General features: G+C 35.9%; 1 protein-coding gene across 3 annotated transcripts in view; it reads left to right on the top strand.

Moving 5' to 3' along the window:
• Positions 1 to 12,456, top strand: part of MALRD1 (MAM and LDL receptor class A domain containing 1) — an 824,069-nt gene that overhangs the window by 298,142 nt on the left and 513,471 nt on the right. For all 3 annotated transcript variants that reach the window (XM_058681758.1, XM_058681759.1, XM_058681757.1), the window contains one exon: positions 2,471 to 2,633. In XM_058681758.1, the coding sequence (XP_058537741.1) occupies positions 2,471 to 2,633 (163 nt within the window). The remainder of the gene's footprint in view (positions 1 to 2,470; positions 2,634 to 12,456) is intronic.

The raw sequence follows: 12,456 nt of genomic DNA, 5'->3' as shown, positions 1-12,456 counted from the left end.
GCCAATCCATGGCATTTAAGGCAAATTTGTAATTTAAGAGTGAACTTCTCAGGCAAAGACACAATCTTAGAGGAGAAAAATTAATCTGTGTCTGAGTGGACAAAGCACAAGATAGAGCAGAAGGAGTGAACACTTTCCCATGATTCCCCTTCCCTACTGTATATTGGATAGTATATGAATTTACTGTAATATTTCTCAAGTGTCTTGATGATATTAAGGGTTCGGACCATTCAGAAAATACAGAGTATAGCTGAAACTGTAATTTGTCTTCTGTCAGCATTGTCAAGAAATCCTAAAACTTACAAAGACAATTAAGGTTCATATTTAATTTAAGAAGAGAAATGCTTTTTAATGTACAAATACACAATAAATTAATCTAGACCCCAAAACTCATAAAATCAAAGCTAACTCACTGTGTGGATAAGAGGTTCTTAACCCTTAACTCAAGTTGGCGAGGAATATAGGCTACGCATTGCAGATGGAAGATAAAGTAATGGAAGATTGTGTAGTATTCAGACTTCCTCATGGGGAGACAACATCCTCTCAGGATGGTACATAAGTTGTGGCGTTTCTAAAAGTTTACACAAAATCTAGTTAATTAATGAATGTCTTTAGCAAATACTGACTTTCAACTTTGTAATTTTAGTAATGTAATTTATGATGGGGTGGGAAGATTTGAGAAAGTTCTTCAAATGTCCTGACTGAAGGGCTCCTATTAAATTATTATTTTAAAAGCATGGTGTTATTTATTTATTTAAAAAAAATTTTAATGTTTATTTATTTTTGAGACAGAAAGAGACAGAGCACGAGCAGGGGAGGGGCAGAGAGAGAGGGAGACACAGACTCCGAGGTAGGCTCCAGGCTCCGAGCCATCAGCACAGAGCCTGGCGCGGGGCTCGAACTCATCAACCGTGAGATCATGACCTGAGCTGAAGTCGGATGCTCAACTGACTGAGCCACCCAGGCGCCCCTTATTTATTTATTTTAAATACCCATGAACTGAATTATTAAATTCTGAACAAATTATATGCTCTTGCCTCCACCATCTTTCTGTAAGATGAACTATAACTAAAAATCTGCCGGTTATGGTCTTACATTTTCCAATGTTTTTTTTATTGTGTATAAAAAACACAGCATGAGACCTACCCTCTTAACAAATTTTCAAGTGTACAATGCATTATGGTTGACTCTGGGTACAATGTCTTGCAGCAAATCTTTGAGGTCATTTGTCTTGCTTGACTGAAACTTTATGCCTTCTAATTAAAAAAAAAAAAACAGTGATTCTTTTCTTTTTTAATGATATGAAAAACAAAATCCTACTGAATTTTAAATCTCTTCATAAGATAAATGTAATTATATGATCAATATTAACGTCAGAAATTAAATAACACACCTGAATGTCAAGATTAAAAATCACTTTTTATTTTATTTTATTTATTTATTTATTTATTTATTTATTTATTTATTTTTGGGACAGAGAGAGACAGAGCATGAACGGGGGAGGGGCAGAGAGAGAGGGAGACACAGAATTGGAAACAGGCTCCAGGCTCCGAGCCATCAGCCCAGAGCCTGACGCGGGGCTCGAACTCACAGACTGCGAGATCGTGACCTGGCTGAAGTCGGACGCTTAACCGACTGCGCCACCCAGGCGCCCCTCACTTTTTATTTTTGATGGAGTGTTTGCTTCTCAAACTTTACACTAAATCATGAACTCAGCGATTTGCTGACACTGCTAATTCCATTTAAAAGCTGATGTGCCCACTACATCTTCTATGGCATACACAAGAACAGTGGATAATTTAAGACAGACCAAAAGGCACATGAACGTGTTCAGAGAGAGAAAGAGGAAGAAAACATTTCACACATAACCTATGTATTTCAAAAATCAGTGGACTTGTAATTTCATGTGATATTACAACATAGTCATTACAAGAATATTGAGAACTTTCAAGGAAAGAGGTCCAATATAGAAGTTATTGTAAATATTATTGCTTGGAACTTGAGTAGTTTGGAATTTGGACTACTTCCTTCAGAGACCAAAGTCAAGTTTAGCTCTATAATAATACTGTGGTTACAGAACAGACTTACCAGAACTTGGGTCGTGTAAGCAATGTAGGTATTATGTGAGAAGAAACTGCCAATGCTTAGATTGCTGCTTTAGGACCTGACTGAAATCTCACCTCCTTATCAAATTCTTTAGTTTTTGCATTTATTCCCATGTTATAGCTACTATAGATATTTGAATATAGTACACACAGATTTCTTTAAAACTCTGCTAGTAACTATACAAATCATTTGCCTAATTATTTTAATGATGCTTAAATGATATAATAATAATAATAATAATAATAATGATAATGATAATAAAGAAACCCAACAGTAAGAAAGTGCTTGATACAGGTAGAAATTGCCATTTATTGACACATTTATTGTGATTCGCTCATCTTGTCTTTGTTCTTTTCTCTTCAAGCCATGAAAGTTTGCAGCTTTGAAAAAGGAAGCCTGTGTGAATGGTACCAGCCGATCCCAGAAAATCTAATTCGAGATTCAAACACATTCAGGTGGGGACTTGGCAATGGAACCAGTATTCATCATGGGGAAGAGAATCACAGGCCATCGGTGGATCATACAACGTAAGTGACTACATATTTTGAACATGTCTCTTAAGAACTGTGTGTTAAGCAGTTCCCAAATTCCTGACATACCACCTTACCAAAAGCCAATGCAATTATAAAGATGAATGTTTAAGTTACAGAGTAAGTGGGCTAAGTGCACTCTTTCATATAAAATTGAAAATAAAACCAATTATTTAGTTAAAAAAAGCTGTAAATACTCTTGTAAAAGTCATAGAAACTTGAGAAAAGTATAAGAAAAATAATTTGTAGTATCACCACTCGTTGAAAAGCACTGTTAATATATTGTTCAAAATGATCTGGGGATCTGGCTGGCCCAGTGGGTAGAGCATGTGACTCTTGATCTCAGGGTTGTGAGTTCAAGCCCCGTGTTAGACATGGAGCCTATTTAAAAAAATTTTTTTTAATTAAAAAGAATAAAATTATCTACTCTTTCCTTTCTCCCCTTCCCTCCACCCCATGCCCCAAATCTGTTTTCCCTATTTCCTCCTTTTCTAGCTCATCTTTCTCCTTAACCCTTTTCCTCCTCTTCCAGTCTTTGATCTTCATTTATCTTGGTCTTTTGTTTCCAAGGCTTCATAGCTCATACCTTACCCTGTTTTGGAGTCCACAGATACGTTGAGTGCTGACTTCCTTAAGATCCCATCCTTCATTCTTTCCTTTTAGTGATTTCATAGAAGGACTACCGAAGACAACAAAGGGATCCCCATTTGTATTACCAAGAATGTTTTCAAAACCTTTGTACCTTCACACCTCTTTGCGGTTAAAGTTCCATGAGCCCCACTTCTGTGGCTTCTGTTTCAAAGAAAACTAATGGTGTGTCCACTGCCAGTCCATCGTTGCCTTGCCCAACGTGACCTGGTACTCAAGGAGAGCTACAATGTCTTCTGGGCTGACTTTTGCACTCTGATTTTATGAGTTCTCTTTTGTGGTTTTGTTTTGTTAAAATGGTTCCAGTTTTACTATCATTCGATTTCAGGATTAGCAGCCATGTTGCCCAAAGTATATATATAGTAGCAGATATGAATACCAAGTGTTTTGATCATGTTTGACAGTTGGCGATTAATTTTGGAAATTTCAGTATACAAATTTTCCTTGGACTGCTTCTAATAAAAAAGCAGAGGATAATTTCAGAAAGTTTCTCTGACACCTGCAAATAAACCACACTGAGTCAATCATCTGTATTTCCATAAAGAAAAAGGCAGACTAGAATCTCACTTGTATGTGGGAAAGGTATACATAGAAATGTGGTAGCTTATTATAAACACAGAAATATAATTCGCTTCTAACTTGTTTGTCTCTCCCCTCCCTGCAACCCCCAACAGACTGCACATTCTCTGAGGTGTCGCAGGGTCTGTGACTTCCCTTTTTATTGCATTATTTCTAAGTGACTGATATATAAAAAGTCTCCATAATTATTTGTTGAATGAATTAGTTGATGATAAGAACTTATGTATTTATGCTTTATACTTATATGCTGCAAAGCAAAAAATTAAATATATTTTAAAGGAGAATATTTAATAATCAGATAATGTCTAATAGATGTGTTCCACATGACAATGAATCAGGAGAAGGGAGCAGTCCCTAAGCTTGTATCTCCCCTAGACTTCTCCTCTCTTCTCCAGGCTCTTTCTGCAGCCAGGGAAGGTTTGAAATTTTTTCACTTTGTCGTGAGAAATAGTTTTTATGCACCAAATATCCAGCCTGCTCACTGGCCTATAGTAAATCTCCAAACTCTATTTTCCAAATTTTATTTTTTACATTTAAAGGGAAGCTTTTCTAATTTAGAAAATGCTTTTCTCTCTCAGATGTGTGGCTCCAGAAATTTAAAGCCAGGTTTTTAAGACCATTGTGTTAGAAATAGTTTTCAAGACCAATTTTGAAAATCAAAAAGCTCTGCACCAGTTCTTTCTCCGTCTTCACATTCTGTGATCCCAGCTTTCCTTGTGGCAAAGACTGATTCAGGCTCAGGTTGGCGAAGATCATTCATAAACAAGTGCAAAAGAAAAAGAGCACACTATTATATTTCAAAATATTCTCTGACTTCACATATTAAGGAGGCAATAAAAAGTCTAGAAAAGTTATGGTGGTGTGGGATTATGTAGGGAAGTTTTCATTGTGTAGTCAGATCTTAATGTGTGTGTTTCACGCATAAACGGATGTTCCAAGTGACATTCTGCTGTTTTGCCTTCAGACTTTAATGAACCAGTAAGCTTTGTACCTCAATATCTGAAGTGAACTTTGCGGTCTAACAAAAAGTGTGGGTGGGGGGTTTACATCTTTATTTTTCACCTTGGGGAGGGTTAACACCATTCCATACAATTGGTTTATTCAACACTTTGACATGACTTAGAAAAAGACACCTCTTCTTCTCCGGCTGGGGATATGTAGTCATGGCCTTGGCACAGGACTTGATGAGTGGATTCTTTCTTCACCTTGCTCAGCAGGGCCCAAATAAAGGCACCAAGCATGATTTTTTCATAGGATTGAAATCAAGGCATATAGAAATAATACTATTCTCAGCTATACTCTGGTGACTTAATAAAGTAAAATTCATTCATTGTAAATATCATCAACTGCAATTTGCTTGTTTTTTTAGATTGGGTATGGGTAAAATTTCCATTTCTTTTAACTTACACAGTAACGGAACATTTAATTGAAAAGTTATTTTCTTAGTATTTTGAAAAAAGAAACATTATATAGTAAAAAAAGAAAAGAAAAGCAGAAGAAAAGTGAGTATATATCCATTCTTGTTCCAGGAACTACTAGGGAACTTAGCGAAAACATTAGTCCTACTCAGCTGAGAATTTTTTTTAATTGTTATTTGCTTAACATTGGATTAAGATATTTGATCACTTAGCACCTGAGCTTTGTAGCTAATTGAGATTTAAATATGTTTAGGATATTGTACATTTGGAATTGTTGTGTGATGATTTCTCCCCATTTGTAGTTTTAGATGATCTCTGACTTCTGGACTCTTACCTCTAGAATCAGTTTAATTGGCCTAGTCTTTTAGCCCGGCCATTTTACCATAATAAATAAATTGGTTCGTAGCTAAGTACCATAAATTTATCATTGTTTTTGTGTCCTGGAAAAAGCCTTTGATTCAACTTACTGATTTTTACTACTAGAAGGCAACGAGAGCAAAGTGTTGAGTTCGTGGCCCTCATACCTATTCATTTGACTAAATGCCCATCTGTTGGTTGAATGAGGTTTAATATTAAGATTTATCAGGAACATAAAATCATCCCTTCAGGCATAATTAAGTTCTCCACACTTCACTGTTGATATGGGATGACGTCTAGGGGAATATGGGTGCTTATTCTACATCGGTGATTTCTAACTGTGCTCATAGATGCCTTACGTAGGGAAGTTTCTCAAAATGGTGATCAGGGACCACTGTCAGTCTGTTTAAAATTTTTATTTAAATTTAAAAAAATTAACATATTTTATTTATAAATGATAAATAATATTTAAATTTATAAATTTATTTATACTATATTTAAATTTAAAAATTTAAAAATATTATATATATTTCATTATCAATTTTTTAAACATTTATTCAGTTTTGAGAGACAGAGACAGAGCGCAAGTGGGAGTGGGGCAGAGACAGAGGGAGACATAGAATCTGAAGCAGGCTCCAGGCTCTGAGCTGTAAGCACAGCTGAAAGACAGGATGGCTTTCTCACTTTGCTTTTCCAGTTTTGTTCAGAGCAGATTCATTTTTCTCTAAATCTAGTGACTAGTTAAAAAAATAGGACAAAATGTTTCAGGAGAAAGAAAAACATTGTTCTAAGGGAATTGCATTTAAAAATAAGATTTTTGTCTTGCAGAATAACTATTATAATTGAGAAATAGTGTGCGAGAAACTTTTTCCCCCAGTCTAGAAGACATAATTTCAAGGCCCCCTCTATATTGCCTCATTCATTGTCTAATACCCAACATTTTTTTCTCAGGCCTTTTTGCCTATATGGAAAAGACGGATACTTTAAAACACACTAGATTTTAGAGTTTGCTTACAGATTGTTGAGAAACTATTTGAATACGAACTATCTCATTAAAAATGCAGATTATGTATAGAACACAATTTCTTCAGTGTTTTCTTTGTCAAGTAGAAGTACTTTCTCTTAGATTTTTCCTTTTACTTCACAATACTTGTCATTGTCTTTCAGGTGGAAATGAGTTATAGTCCTCACTGTTGCAAATGTACCTACATTCCTGTATGTATTATGCATTTGTGCAGAGTTAACCTCATTATAAACTAAAAGCCACATAAATAATGCAAACTGTCCCTGTGACATAACTGTGCATATCATAATGTATCTAAGTGCTGGATGTAAATGTGAATAAAAGGTTCAGTGAGACTGAAAATATTTTAATGTTTTCTGCTCTGCAACAATAACAATTTTCAAAGCCTTAATCTCTTAGACATTCAATACCAGAATTACTGCTTTCTTAGAGCCTTCTCTGGTAAGAAGATAAGCTAGTATTTTATAGGCCAATTTAGATGCCTTAACACTCTCTCAACATAATTTCTAAAAGATCCAGTTTTATAAATCTAGAATAATGGTTAAATACAAGGCTTTAGGAACAGTTTTGCCGAAATAAAAATAAAAGTGCAGTCAAAATCTAAATTAACTGTAATTATTTTCTTTTAACTGTTGTAATCCTTGTGGGAAACAGCATTTCTGGCAGTGTGACCACAGGACTTGAGTATGAAGCAAACCTAAAGCACAAGCAAAATTGCTTTTATTTATATTGTACTTGAGTTAAGCAACTATTCTTTATATTTGCATACATATTAATAATTTGTGTTAATTAAGGGAATTAATCATTTTAAGTGTAATTTTATTCCGTGTATTTTAGCTTGATAAGTAATTTTTAAAAGTTGACTACAGTGCCTTAAAAACATGGAATTTAAGAAAAAATCTATGCTGAAAATAATACCTGTAAACCAAACCTAAAATAACATATATAATGGTTAGGTAGTATATTTGCTATACAAGGTAAAGTTTGAAGAATATATTCATCATACAGTGTATGATGTTGTTACCAAAAATCACTGTTTAATAATAAAATAATTTTATATCGTGGTTATAAATGCATTCAGAAATTAAAAATGCTTTTTAATTGTGTAATTTTTAAAATATGTGTTTTGGGGCGCCTGGGTGGCTCAGTCAGTTGAGCGTCCCACTTCGGCTCAGGTCGTGATCTTGCAGTTGACGAGTTCGAGCCCCGCGTCGGGCTCTGTGCTGGCAGCTCAGAGCCTGGAGCCTGTTTCGGATTCTGTGTCTCCCTCTCTCTCTGTCCACCCCTGCTCATGCTCTGTCTCTCTCTGTCTCAAAAATAAATAAACATTAAAAAAAATAAATGTTTTGACTACATTAAAATGTAATCAATATACTTTTATTCTATCTCCTGCACAGAATTATTATTATTATACATACTCTAGAAGAAACACCAGAGAACTTCATGGCCTGAAAGATGCAGGGGTAGCCCTGGTTAGGGCACACAATTTGTTATATTAGGCATGTATTTCCTGAGAATAGAAAGCTTAATCACACATGGAACCGACATACTCATGAATAGATGTGTAATGGGAAGGGTTACTTGCTTGACAGAGAGGTCCACTGGGAGGCTCAGAAAAGATCTTATCAAGTCCTCAAGTCTATCTTGGTTGTACATATGTCTTTAAATTTTTTTTCATGTTTATTTATTTTTGAGAGAGAGAGAGAGACAGAGTTCAAGTGGGGAAAGGGCAGAGAGAGAGGGAGACACAGAATCCAAAGCAGGCTCCAGGCTATGAGCTGTCAGCACAGAGCCCAACGGGGGGCTCAAACTCACCAACTGCCAGAGCATGACCTGCGCCAAAGTCGGATGCTTAACCAAGTGAGTCGCCCAGGTGCCGCTGGTTGGGTATGTGTCTTTAATAATACCTGAGGGGAATCTCTATTTTTGGATGTTATTGGATAGTACAAATAAACTAAGATATTACTCTGGGTAAAGACCACGTACTGACTCCCTTAGGAGTTTCTTAATTTCTTAGGAATTTCTTAATTTTTTTTATTTCTACAAGAATTTTTTCCTTTTACCACAAAATAAGAAATTCATTTTTATTGTAGGAAAATGTTTAAATATAGGTAGGAAAGATAAACCACATCAATGATAATTAAACCATCCTGACAAAAGCATTGTGTGTATATGCATTTTTAATAAAAATCACCATATTGTCTTCTAATCTGCTTTTAATTTTATATACAATCTGTAAACAACTATTCACCAATACTTTTTTTTAAATTTTTTTTTTAACGCTTATTTATTTTTGAGACAGAGAGAGACAGAGCATGAACGGGGGAGGGGCAGAGAGAGAGGGAGACACAGAATCTGAAACAGGCTCCAGGCTCTGAGCTGTCAGCACAGAGCCGACGCGGGGCTCGAACTCACGGACCGTGAGATCATGACCTGAGCCGAAGTCGGCCGCCCAACCGACTGAGCAACCCAGGCGCCCCTCACCAATACTTTTAATGAGCCAGTAGTATTCCATTAAATGAATGTACCATCATTCACTAATTCATTTTCTCACTATTTGATTTATGAGTTGCTTTTGATTATGCACAAATTTAGTCTTTCCTGAACAATATACAGGTTTTGTACACATTGCAGATTATGTCCTAAGAGTTAAAAAAAAAAAAACAGGGTAGAATTTTTATATATTTTTGAAACATTTGATTTATAATTTAATATTTTTTAATGTTTATTTATTTTTGAGACGAGAGAGGGACACAATTCTTTCCCAAAGAATTTTGTCAAATGCGGGGCGCCTGGGTGGCGCAGTCGGTTAAGCGTCCGACTTCAGCCAGGTCACGATCTCGCGGTCAGTGAGTTCGAGCCCCGCGTCAGGCTCTGGGCTGATCGCTCGGAGCCTGGAGCCTGTTTCCGATTCTGTGTCTCCCTCTCTCTCTGCCCCTCCCCCGTTCATGCTCTGTCTCTCTCTGTCCCAAAAAAACGTTGAAAAAAAAAAATTAAAAAAAAAAAAGAACTTTGTCAAATGCTTTATTCATGTATTATGAGGATCATAGGATTTTTATCCTTCATCATATTAATGTGTATATCACATTTGTTGACTATGTTGGGCCTTCTTTGCATCCCAGAGATAAATCCCACTTAATCACAGTATATAATCCTTTTAATGTGCTGTTAACTTGATTTGTTAGTATTTTTTTGAGAATTTCTGCATTTATGTTCAACAGGAATATTGGCCTATAGTTTTATTGTCTTTTAGTGTCTATATAGCTTTAATATCAGGATGGTGCTGATCTCATAAAATGAATATGGGAGTAGTCCTTCCTCTTCAGTTTTTTGGAAGGGTTTCGGAAGTGTTGGCTTTAGTTCTTTAAATTCACCAGCGTTTGGTAGAATCCCACTATTGAAACCATCTGCTCCTGAGCTTTTCTGTGTTGGGAGACTTGATTACTGGTTCAATCTCTTTACTCAGTATTAATCTGTTCAGATATTCTGTTTCTTCTTGATTCAGTTTTAGTGTACTGTGCGTTTCTAGGAATTTATCACTTTCATCTAGATTATCCAATTTGTTAGCATGCAATTGTTTGTGGTAGTCTCTTTTGATATTTTGGAACTCTGTGACTTCAATTGTAATGTCTCCTCTTTCACTGATAATTTTATTCATTTGAGTCTTATCTCTTTTTTCATGGTTAGTCGAGTGAAAGGTTTGTCAATTTTGTTTAGTTTTTCAAAAAAATTAACCCGTAGTTGGTCCTATTTTCCTTATTCTATATTTCATTTATTTTTGCTCTAATCTTAATTATTTTTTCTTCTGTTAAATTTAACCTTAGTTTGTTCAAGTTCCTTGAGGTCTTGGGGTGTACAGTTAGGTTGTTTATTTGAGATCCTTCTTTTTTTAACGTAGGTGTTTATAACTGTAAACTTTCTTCCTAGATCTGCTTTTAACACATCCCATAAATTTTAGCATGTTGTATTTCCATTTTCATTTGTGTCAATGTTTTTTTTATTTTCCTTTTGATTTCCTCTTTGATCCATCATTTGCTCTATTTAAGAGTGTGTGTTTGATTTCTATATATTTGTAGATTCCCAAAATGTCCTCCTGTTTTGCTATCTGTTTTCATACCATTGTGGTCAGAAAAGACATGTGATATAATTTTAATTTTCTTGAATCTGTTAAGACTTTTTCGTGGCTGAACATATGATCTATCCTAGAAAATGTTCTGTGTGCACTTGAGAAGAATATGCATTCTTCTGCTATTGGATACAATGTTTGTATATGTCTGCTAAGTCTGTTTGGTCTATAGTGTCGTTCTATTAACACTATATAGTGTTAACTCAAATAATGTATAGTCACATTACATAGTCAAGTGTTATATACAGTCATATATATACTCAAATAACACTGTAGTGCTGTTTTCTTATTGATTTTCTGTCTGAGTAATCCATCTATTATTGGATGTAGAATATTAATAATAATAGTCCCTATTAGTGTATTGTTGTTTATTTCTTCACGCAGGTATGTTATTATTTGCCTTATATATTTAGGTGTTCTGATATTGGATGCATAAATATTTACAATCGTTAGGTCTTCTTTATGAATTAATAACCCTTTCATCATTATACAATGACCTTCTTTGTCTCTTGTGACTATTTTTAACTTAAAGTGTGTTTGCTATAAGTATAGCCACCCCTCTTCTCTTTTGGTTACCATTTGTATGGAATCTTTTTTATCCCTTAGCTCCCAGCCTATGTGAGTCCTTAAACCTAAGGTGAATCTCTTGTAGACGACTGTCGCAGACTAGGAGTCTGGAGTTCTTTCTTGTCCAGCAAGAGAGTGGACGCAGAATTGAATATGAGAGAGGCCAATGTCTGGGAGAAGACAAGAGCCCCAAACAGGGGTTCTGTCTCCGTATTTATTGAGCCCTCAAGATCTTACACACATGGTAGACGTGAAGAAAACAATCAGATAGTAATCAATAACTTGTGTGTGTGAGAAGCTAAGGGTCTGGAGGGCAAGTGGCATTTGGAGTTGTGATCAGGGCACAATGGTATATTGGCGCCAGATGGAAAGTAGTTTCCTGTAACAAGTTACTCATGATCCCTTTATAATGTCTCATTCACTAACCTTGGGCCTTTCATCCTCTGGCGGCAGCTTTCTGCCCTAAGCTTTTTTTAACCCTTAAGTGTAAGGAATTCTTGAACCTATTTCCCCACAGGCAGCATACTGTTTGATCTAGTTTCTTGCTTTTTAACCATTCAGCCTTCCTAAGTCTTTCAATCGGAGAATTTCATCAACCTATGATAAAGTAATTGATAGGTAAAGTACTGCTAGGTAAGGACTTACTATTGCCATTGTGGTAATTATTTTCTGACTGTTTTGTAGTTCTTTTGTGCTGTTTTCTTTGTCTCTTGCTGTCTGCTTTTTGTGATATAATGACTTTTGTAGCGGTTTGCTTTGATTCCTCATCTCAATGTTTTGTTTAATCTACTACAGGTTTTTTTCTCCATTGTTGCCATGAGGTATACATAAACTATCTTCGAATTTCAGCATTCTCTTTTAAGCCAATAATAGCTCACCTCTGGGCTAGGATGGGTCAGATGGTAGTAATTGTGGGTAGGAGAGGCTTGCTGTCAGGGTCTCTAATTAGGTGAGGCTAGTGTCTGTTCGTCGAGGTGGGAGTGCTTCTGGCTAAAGTCTGCGATTGGGTGAGCCTGCTGACTCAGCTTGGCTTTCAAACTGGGCTGCTGGCTGGCTCCCTGGTCGAGTGGCTGTTGGTTTGGCTCCGTGGGCAGGTGGAGC

Source organism: Neofelis nebulosa, chromosome 8, assembly GCF_028018385.1.
Source record: "Neofelis nebulosa isolate mNeoNeb1 chromosome 8, mNeoNeb1.pri, whole genome shotgun sequence".
In the NCBI taxonomy this organism is placed as follows: domain Eukaryota; kingdom Metazoa; phylum Chordata; class Mammalia; order Carnivora; family Felidae; genus Neofelis; species Neofelis nebulosa.
The sequence above is the reverse complement of the archived record's forward strand: the minus strand, read 5'-3'. Positions and strand labels throughout refer to the sequence as shown.